This window comes from Triturus cristatus, chromosome 8, assembly GCF_964204655.1.
Source record: "Triturus cristatus chromosome 8, aTriCri1.1, whole genome shotgun sequence".
Lineage (NCBI taxonomy): Eukaryota > Metazoa > Chordata > Amphibia > Caudata > Salamandridae > Triturus > Triturus cristatus.
This window is the reverse complement of record NC_140591.1, coordinates 630,620,250-630,630,874: the sequence shown is the minus strand read 5'-3', so window position 1 is coordinate 630,630,874 and position 10,625 is coordinate 630,620,250. Positions and strand designations below refer to the sequence as shown.

Sequence of the window (10,625 nt, the reverse complement as noted above, 5' to 3'; positions counted from 1 at the left end):
AGACGAGGGAATTTTCGAAGAGTAGTTCCATGGATAGCTACATTATGCTAAAAAGGGCCATTCTGTGGGATTCGGGCCAGTATGTAAAGTTAGCATAACGTATCTTGGGTTGTATCTCTTTCCTATGTACATCGAGAACTGCTTTATAAGATGGCCTATTCCTTTCTGTGTCTTGTTTGATAGAAAGGGCCGAAAAGCCATACTACGGCCATCTTGGATTATGACTAGTTGTGCCCAGGTCACGTGGTTCTCTCTGAACACCATCTGTATAATTTAGCTTGTACCAGCCTAAAGACAGGGTGAATTGTATTTACGACTGAGGCCCAAGGTCACATCTGCAGTAGGGAGTATCAAAAGAAATTCCTCTAAGCCCGAGACGAAAGGGAGTCACCCCGCAGACCTTCTCTGCAGAGATAGCAACCTTATGTGTGCAGAAGGTATGAGCTCATTTAGGAGCTCTAGGGCTAACTGGTGTTTTTCCACTTGCAATGCTTTGTATGCTGAATCTGTTATGTATATAAGTGTGGTTCTGTCAAGGAGCCAGCAGTCTTCCTCGGCGCACCTGATGGGTGAGGTTCGATGAGGCTCCTCTATGTAGAGTTCTGTTGTGGCCAATAAACGCTTGAACCTTCTACGTTGCCAACTGCTTATTATTGACTTGATATTGCGGGCCACTGGTAAGTGTGGCCCTTGGGTTTACTATTAGATTACTTCAACTCATCCAATTTAACTTGTTGTCCACTAATAAACCCAGATAGTTGTATGTGGTAACTTCCTGAAGAACTTGATTATCAATTTTTTTACACTTAGTGCCTCATTACGATTTCACTCGGAAAGCAATTTCAACCAACTCTTTGTCGGTACTGGTTCTGACCGCCACGTGTTTGGCGAGTATGACCGACTGATTTCAATAGTTCCAAACACCGTTCGGAAAGGAACCCATTGACTTCAATGGAAGCCTGTGTTCTGACCGACAACACAGGCTCCCATTAAAAAAAGGGGTTGTTGCGGAAAACCTTGCACCCTGTCAGAGGCACCCCGTGGTGCCTGCAACACGGTGCATGGTTTTAAAGGGGGGTCCCTTGGGTACCTCCACGGGCCTTAACCTGAGGCCTCACAGTGAAGGGAGGCCGGCTATGGACACCCACAGTCAGTATCCGACAGCCTTTTCATGTCGGACAGACTGATTTCGAAAAGCTGTCCGAATCCAACATCGTAATACGTTAGTCTGAATAATGGTTCGTAGACCTATACGATTATGCTTCGACTGACTCAGAGTCTCCGAATGCCTGTCAGAACCGATTTGGACTGACTGAACGTTTACCTTTCCATCGTAATCGGTCAGTCGGAACTGTTTACGTATCGGTTGGAAGCATAGGTTCCAACACGGTTTAGGAGAATTTGACTGCCTTTCGGAGCCTTCCGACCGACATCGTAATGAGGCCGTTAGTTGTTACCAAAATTTGCCGAATGCCATTAGATTTCTTTTTCCTAAATTTACTTTTAGATCATTTACTAAATAAAATGTCTATAATCTTATTAACTGTGTTTGTAAGCCTGCTGGTGTCAAAGAAAATATGATTATATCATCTGCGTAGGCCAAGTAGTTGATAGCTCTTCCTCCTAACCTAGGGGACCGAGATTTGCTAGGATATAAGTATGAGGACAGATTAGCTACATAGTATGAGACAAGCAGCGGAGCTAGCATGCAACCCTGTTTAAGCCCGTTAGCAATAGGAATTTTTGTTTTATTTTATCAAATGCGGAATAATAATCTACATAGCAGACGTACAAGCAAAGATTCTTCCTCCGAGTGCTATTTATTAATAATTTCTGAGCAAATGATGTTATCTACTGTTCAGCGTCCCGATCTGAAGCCAGATTGATTAAAAGGTATTATATTTAGATTCATCGCATCGCATTCATTCTTCTGCTGTGAGCTTACCCTAGGTGTCAAGAAGAGCAACGAGCAGTAATTATTCGGATCCATCTTTGAGCCTTTCTTTTGTTTTCTTGAAAAGCGCTCCGATTTCTCTCTGTAGCGCTACCGAGTACTCACGAACGAATAAAGAATACAAAGTAACACATATACTCGTGTTAAAAATTCTATGTGCTGCAGTCCCCGTCTTATCATTTCGCAGAGAAGTGAAATCTCAATGGCACGTTCTGTTTGTTTATGATGATAAAACAGTAGCCGCGAGGGAAGCCACGCCCTTGGATTCAAAGACACTGTCCAGGCGCTATCTGAGCATCTAATTTGACTAATGCTCTGCTATTTGTGAGGAACGACTCCTGGCTTAGGTTTAGCTGCCCTTTCACTTAGAGGCTTCAAATAACGAATCTTTCATCGACTCTTCCATTTTAAATAAATAAAGCTCCCTGCCTCACTTTGGATGCCGTACTAAGAATAGACGCGAGGAAGAGTGATTTATTTCCTGTCTGCCAAATTTAGCAGGAGCCCTACACCATGAAAATGTATCTTCCTGTCCTCTAACTCTCTTTTTTATGATGTAATAGGATTAGTCTCGATTCGCAGAGTTGAATTGGTTGAACAAAACAGAAAAAATAGTCCTGGGGCTACGAAGACAAATACATCTTTCCTTTTTTTGAAGATAGTTTCTCCTTCTGTGGTGGCAGTGCCGCATAGCCACCTATCTAGGGAGACACCTTCTTCCCATTATCACAAAATACTTTCAGGCTATGCATAGGTACATTAATCTCTATAAAACATTAACATATTTTAAAATATTCGGATCAAAGTCGTGCAGTCTAACAAATTGCTTGCATCAACGGTTCCCGCTCCAGGTTAGGTAAAAGATGAAGGCGACATGAAATGAAAGTGAATAGCTTAGTAATGCATCACGTTACACGTTTCCAAGAACTTTTTTTTCCTAGCAGTTAGTCACGAAGAGGCACATTTCAGAAAACAGCTATAGATAAAACAGGTTCATAGCTAGAGTCTGTGCATTTTCTGTGTATTTGTAGAACATTCCCAAATGCGGTTCAATTAGCAAACAGGGAAGAACAGTAAGAAAATCTGCTTTCTCATTACATCCAATTTAGATACTGCACCTTACACATCACTTTACAGAGCACAAAGGGCCCCATTACAAGCTGCCCCGAGCAGTATATCCGGGGGTGGAGGGCTTTTTTGCTCTTTCAACTATGGGCCAAATTTATGAAAGGTTTTGCGTCGCCCTGTGCTATGCAAGGGAACACAGGATGATGCAAAATGCGAATTATCAAGCCACGCAAGTCCACCTTGCGTGGCCCTGCATGGTTTGATAAATCTAGAGTAACGCTAGGTACTGCAAATCGCTGTCTTGTGTTATGCTGCGGCAGAGAGGCCATTGGTGAAGTATGAGTGTCCCCACAAATCCACCCATTCATTTAGACACATTCCCAGATTTACCAACACAGGAATGTGTCAGAATCATACACCTCCCCTCTGGAGGCGTAATAAGAAGAAATATCCTTATTTCTCCACGTTGCCTCTTCCTAAGTGTGTTGCATCCTGCAGCACACTAAAAAAGATTAAAATGACTCTGAGGATTGTTTTTGTGCAGGAAGGTGCCCCTTCCTGCCCCAAAACAATCCTGCCTACAATGCATGCACCCTTGCACCATGGTGCATGGTACCTGCATTTGCACTAGGCAGCAGTTTGTGCGCCAGAGCAGGCAGAGTGCCAGAGTGTGTAATATAATGTTAAATACAGTACATTCCTGCCCTCTCCCTTTCCCGCAGCGCTGCAAGGCAGCTTGCTGCTCTGTGTGAGTATTTGTTAAATATGCCCCTATGTCTTTTCTGTTGTTTGCAGGTCCATAAATATCGGAACTCAGGACCAAATAATTTGAGCCCCAAAACACCAGACCAAGAGCCACCATTGAAGGCTGCAGACAGCTGCTGTGCAGCCTTTACCCTCCTGCATATTTGAGAATAGTGCAAAAGAAGCACCCCTCAGATGAAGTTAAGAATATATTACCTCCAGTCGTCCTGCACCCCTTACACCACCTACAGGCAAGACAAAAAATCCCCTAAAGCATTTACTATCTTCTCCAAGTAGTTGGTAAATATTTGTGGATTTGGGCCTGACATTTCTCCCTGAAGGAGGGAAAACCTGTGGAAATGGACTTAGTAAATCCGGGTCCACATGTTTTTTCCCAATCTGTGGTAAATACCTTGTGTTCCCCATCATCTTATAGGGATAAAACACCCAGTAAAATTAATTTCAACCCTGAATTTTTACCACAGAGATAACAGGGACCCTGTAAGGGGGCCCAAAGTGGGGGAGAACTGCACCAATTTGTGGTCTATGATTTTCCATACTGAAGAAAGTGACTCGATTAGGGCCTCCTGGGTCACTCTCGACCTCCTCTAGCCTTCCAAGAAATGAAGAGTTGATGATGCTGTAGAAAATATAAGCAAACTAGTTTATTCACAAAGTACACTGCAGTGGAGTACAATCTGATCAGACTCCTATGATGGCTGATGAGGGACTGACTCTAACCAACATAAAGTTACATTATGTATGTCGCAGAGCCCACAAAGACCCTCCTACTATGGAAAAACACTGGTAGCTGTCGTAGTACAATGGGGGTACAGAACATAAGTTTCAATTCCGCAGCCTGGCACAAACTATCTACTCGGTAACAAAGGAAGGTACATTGTTCCTAAAATGGGTCATAGAACAGAAGGGGAATAAAGTGCTATGTACAAGAGCCACTACGAATACAGGTAATCCCGCTGATGTTATACTGCAGGAAAATTGTTTCCTTTGGAACTGGGGCCCTCACACACCCAGCCAGCAGGTGTCATGCTTCATCATTGGGCCTGCTCCTCGTCGGGTCGGCGCTGCAATACCCAACGGGCACCCAATGAGGGGCTCTTTGGCGGAGATCTTTTGTTCCATGCCGTATGGTGTCGTGGGGGTGTGGGACCTATAAAGTGTAGATGTGATGTGCCAGTGAGTGCAGATGTTAAAACAGGTCAGGAAGTCCAGTGTGAAACCCTTTTCCGTGTTGGGCTCCCTACCTGATTAAAAAATAGAGAGTGTATGGCAGCTATATGACCATAGTGGATCAAAAATGTTTGCGCCCTACTCTTGCTATCGAGGTCAACATGTTTCATGCCTAATTGTCAGGGGGATCAGTGGCAATTCTTCAGGAACATGGTGAAAGCTATCTACACACTGTGATCAGGTGGAAACACCTACCTATCACATGAAGAGACCGCGGGAAAATCATTTACCCACAGGTATAGAGGACAATCTAGTCTTTAAAAGAGTTATGCCTCAGCAGTTGCCGGCTGATCAAGGACACACATGATGGAGTGTCCTTGTTTGCAGTGGTTTCCGTACTGTGGACCTACCCTCACATTGCCGACCCGACGAGGAGCAGGTCCAATGATGAAGCATGACACCTGATGGCTGGGTGTGTGAGGGCCCTAGTTCCAAAGGAAACAATTTTTCCTGCAGTATAACATCAGCGGGATTACCTGTATTCGTAGTGGCTCTTGTACATAGCACTTTATTCCCCTTCTGTTCTATGACCCATTTTAGGAACAACGTACCTTCTTTTGTTACAGACTATTTGGGGCACGTACGTTGGAACTGTTAAGCCCTGAGAACTCCCCCCTTTTTTGAGATATTACAAACTATCTACTGCCAACGGACGTCTGGCTTATCCTCCCTGCTAGATAGGTGGGAGAAGGCCTCTATGTAATAGAAAAGGCATGCCTTAATGAGCAAGGTTCAGCTTTGAAGAAACAAAACTACCAAGGACCATGTCTCGTAAATGATCCGTAACAGTTTCGAATATAATACAAAATGGCATCATCGAGAGGTAAAATGGTGGCACAGATGTCAACCTAACTAACGTAGCATCTGCATTTACTGGTTGCATATGGATACAGCAAGAATATATAATGAATTAGTTACATAAATGCTCACATAATTTCTGGTAACATACGAGTAATATGGCAATAATACATTTCAATTCTAACAGACTCTCCTTTTAGCATTTATAAGCTAATACGGACACCTTTTATTCTTGTTATCAGGTAAGGGTCTTTACAATTCTAACAGTAGAGGAAACTACAGTCATACAGACAATAATATGTCAGGTACGAATATAAATGTATATATGCATAGCCAACGTAACAAAAAAAAGAAACTAAACATTAGCAGTACAAGTGGCATCAGGAATAGAACCTGCAAGAGAAGTAGTTGAACCAAAAACCCCTTCATCGATTTGCATGATAGTATCAAGCTCTTTTTGAAGCATTATAGTTGCATTAATATCATGAACTGAAATCCTTTTGTGAGAGAGATAAGTAGTACAGTATGAGCAGCATAAAGGAAGACACTGAATCAAAACACAGCAACAAATTAAAAGGGCAATTACATATATAGCCTTTTATAGAATCCTAAGCCAACCACCAAATAAAGACCAGCTCCAGTTACTGCTCTCCATTCCTCAAACGTTTTCCAAAATGTCTAAAATATGTTGAGTGATATTCCTTTCCATATTCATGATACCGACCACACACTGCTCTCCTATTATTGTTCGTGCACCACTGCTATTGGCTAAAATAAAATTGACCGCATATCAGGTTTGTTCAGAGTATATGCACATACTTTCCATCTGGGTGGTGATGCCACGCAAAGCCGCCACTGTAGAATTGGATAAAATCTGCAATTTACACACAAAATACTCTCTAGCCCGTTCACCCCTAGCCATAGCAATGCAACCAAATGTGATAAAAGAGGAAAGGATATATCCGAAAGTAATACTGTTACTGTAATTGTTGACTTCCAAATCAGTAACCCCCTCTCAAAATTCCTTGGTCAACATTCTTTTTAGCCATCTTGTATTTGGTTTACTGTACTTGCAAGGTACCCCAAGAGGTAACACCATTTCCAAGACCACATCCTCTGTGCCGTTGTATATATTAGAATATGCGCCATTTGATAGAAAATAGAAACCTGGGTGTGCATAAAGCGGACCCTGATAATCCAATAGAGCATATCTAGTATTTCTGCCTTCCATACTAAGGTCATCCTTTTTTCCTAAACACAATATATTTGTGTACACTATTGATGCAGACCAATTCAGATACAAATAAGGGTCAGTACTGTTTATTATTGGACAGCACGTAGGATAAATACCTGCCTCTTGAGTGACTGTCAGATCTTGATAATGCCAACCTGTCAGAGTGACGATTCGTTTATCAATATACTGATTATCACAATACATTTCAGGCATGCAACCTGGGTACTCTATCAAAAACAGAAGAAGGGGGACCAGAGAGCCAATTAATGGTCCAGTGTCCATGCTCCCAAAATTACATTCCATCAAAAAGAGGACACTGTTCCAGGGCAGGGTCCAGAAGGTAACCCATGTGCCTTGTAAAAAGAAAAAAGAATCATAAAAAGACGTCCTAAGTAGGATAGGCCTATAAGGCAGGGGAAAGAGCATGTTTTGCCTCTTGTTGCCCTCACACACCCCGAAAGATGTCATGCTTCATCATCGGGCATGTGCTCCCCGTTGGGCCGGCGCTGCAATTCCCAACGGGTCCCCCGAAGGGTCACTTTGTCGGAGATCTTTTGAGGCATGCCGGATGGTGCATGAGGGTGTGTGGGGTGGGTCCTATCTAAGGGTAACAAAAATGTGTGCATAGTGAGTTAAAACTGCCAAGGGGTAAACCTACAAGAGGTTGTAATGATCTGAAGACCCTCTTGGCAGTATAAAAACTCTATATAAGAGTATCATCCCAAGTGGCACAATATGCCTAAGTATCATGAAAACGGCCAACATGTTTCGCGCCGCTGTTGCCGCTATGGTCATTGGCGCTTCATCAGGACCAGGATATAGAAAGAATCTAGTGAAGTGCACGTGAATACAAGGAATACAAATAAATACCCAGAATGCATGTCAGGGCGGGCCATTATGCTGCTCCTGATCAATACCCAGAATGCATGTCAGGGCGGGCCATTATGCTGCTCCTGATCAATACCCTTAATTCTTCCAGCAATGTGTCCTTGTATAATGCAACTGGTGCTCATGCAAAATTGCCTCAATACCTTCGGATGGAGTTCGAGCTGTATAAAACCCAATCCTCTCAGAAGTGAGGAGTATTTACACTGCATTAAATCCAAAACTTCAGCCAAAAAGAGAGCACATGGAGGAAGCGTTCATGTGCTGCAAAGTCTTATTAATAGCTCTATTTGTCAGGTCTTCCACTATCTTTCTTGTCTCTGCAATCTTCACAGGTGTCCTCCCGCACTATCTCCACTTCCAAACGTCCGATGTATAGAGAAATGGCACAGACCCAAAATAGCCCCAGAGATAACACTGCAGCTCCGCTCAGCATGGCTGCAGAAACAGAAAGCATCATGGTCCGGCGTAGCATGACGAGATTGGCAAGGTAGGAAGCACTTCCATACGAGACACAAACTCCACCTAGAATGAAGAATCCATAAGCTGCTTCTTGACCCACATCACTTTGAACGAAAGAAATCACCCCAATTCCGGTGGCAAGCAAACCATTTCGAAACCACGAGAGGAATCCGGTCTCATGGGCCTTCCTCAACAGCCACGCATCAGCCTTGTCCAACTCGGATACAGGTGGCGCACCACCGCCTCCAGCTCCCCGAGGACCCGCCGAAGAGCTGTGCAGCCTCCCCCTGCAACCTGGGTACCCTGTCCCTCTGGGTTTTCTATAATATAAACCAGGGCCAGGATATCCCATACCAAATTCGCCTTTTCCCAGTACAAAATGAGGAGGACGAACATATGTATAATTCACCAACAATAATAGGTGAGAAGTCCATAAACCTGTAACAGAGTCAGTGGGATAGCAAGCTGTGTTACCTCCGATAAACTTCCTGTGCGTATCTAGGAAAACATTACTTTGCATAGCTCAGTAATAACAGTAATATGAAAACAATACAGAACATCTTCTTTTTGAGCAACCAATCGAAAATGAACAGCCTCGGTCGCAGGGCAACAAAAGGCTGTTCACCTCCTACAATGGGATGACCAAACAGATAGATGTTCATTATAGATTTACAAATAGAATCACCAGAGAAAGAGACATCTAGTGATTGAACCAACGATAGAAAGGACACAAAAAAGGAAAAAATATAAAAACGTTGAAAAGATAAGGGTCCGTTACAAGCCTCCCTGGCAGGCTTCTATTGTTCAATTCCTCGGTGGTGCTATTTAAGCTCTTCACAGTGGAGCCGCACTGTTGCCGCCCATCAGCAAATGTTCACTGTTCTAAGGATAGGGCACTCTCCCTCCTTGGAAAATACCCTCAGCTTCTCCTGTCCTGCGTCTCAGGCAGTGCACCATTCTTCTGATCCCTAGTCTAATGGGGAAAAACAGAAACAAGGGACATTGTCACTAGTCCATCCCTGCTACAATCACTTCTCTTTTGGTGCACTATCCATCTGTCGAGGACGCAAATTGTACCTTTCTACTCCAGGTACTATCTCATCACGGAGAAGAATCTGAAATTCAGGGGGTGTCGAAGACTGAGATGGAGGCTCCTGAGAATCAGATGAAGAAGAAGCTTGGGCAGCCCTAATTTCTAGGGGAACTGCTGCTTTCAGAACTGCCTCACTCTCTTCCTCCGTCTGCGTCCAAGTCAGTTGGGTGTCAGAAAAGGGAACAAAATGTGGAACCTTCTCCGTTTCGTGGTCCCCTATCCCCTTGCGAACCCACCAGTCATAGGGGAGGGGAAGCGGCACTCGCCAACAGTGCAAGGTATGGATCCAATGCTTCCGGCCGCCCACTCCCACTGCCGTCCTTGTCGTGATGAGGACCAGATTTGGTCCTTCCCAGCTGGGTTCCAAGCTGTCTCGCCTCTGGTAGTTCTTAACAAGGATGTAGTCTCCACTCTGTATGGTATGCCCGAGCCCCTCTGGTGCTGGAGACAAAGCTTCATGTATCTGTTGATGAATAGAACATAAACTTTTAGTAAGATCATATAAAAATTGACTAATGGAGGATAATCAATTTCAGAAAATGTTTTCGGTCTAGGGACGCCCCACACATTTGCGGGACAGCCAAAACGTACCTCGTATGGCGATAATCCAGTTCTAGAATGGGCTGTCATTCCGGTGGACAATAGAGCAAGAGATAATGCATTTGGCCATTGCAATCCAGTACTTTCCTTAATCTTAGCCAATTTTAGCTTGAGAGTACCATTTTACTTCTCAACTAAGCCTGCTGACTAAGGAGGATTTGCTGCATGGAATTTTTGCTTGATGTGCAGACAATCGCACACAAATTGGATCATTTTTGTGTTAAAGTGACTTCCATTGTCACTCCAAATCAAAGAGGGCAAACCGTAACGCGGGAAGAACTCTAGAGCCTTTGCCGTTGCCATGGCTGTGGGTAAGCCTCAATCCATTTACTAAATGCACAAACAAACACCAGCACATGTTTCAAAATATTAACTCATTGCATCTCTATGTAATCCATCTGGAGTACCCCGAAAGGGAGAGAAGGTGGCGCAAAAACACAAGGTGTAGGACTACCTTTTCCAGGATTGTGCTTCATACACATTGAACAGTGTTTCACTAGATGCGCAGCAACCAATGGGATATTATCATTTTGACA

At 43.7% G+C, this 10,625-nt stretch overlaps 1 protein-coding gene across 1 annotated transcript; it reads right to left on the bottom strand.

Moving 5' to 3' along the window:
• Nucleotides 1-8,117: 8,117 nt before the first annotated feature.
• On the bottom strand, nt 8,118-8,748 carry LOC146802502 (transmembrane protein 160-like). Its single transcript, XM_085623760.1, has one exon. It carries the CDS (start codon nt 8,746-8,748, stop codon nt 8,221-8,223), a length of 528 nt encoding a protein of 175 aa, XP_085479886.1. The 3' UTR covers nt 8,118-8,220.
• Nucleotides 8,749-10,625: the final 1,877 nt, after the last annotated feature.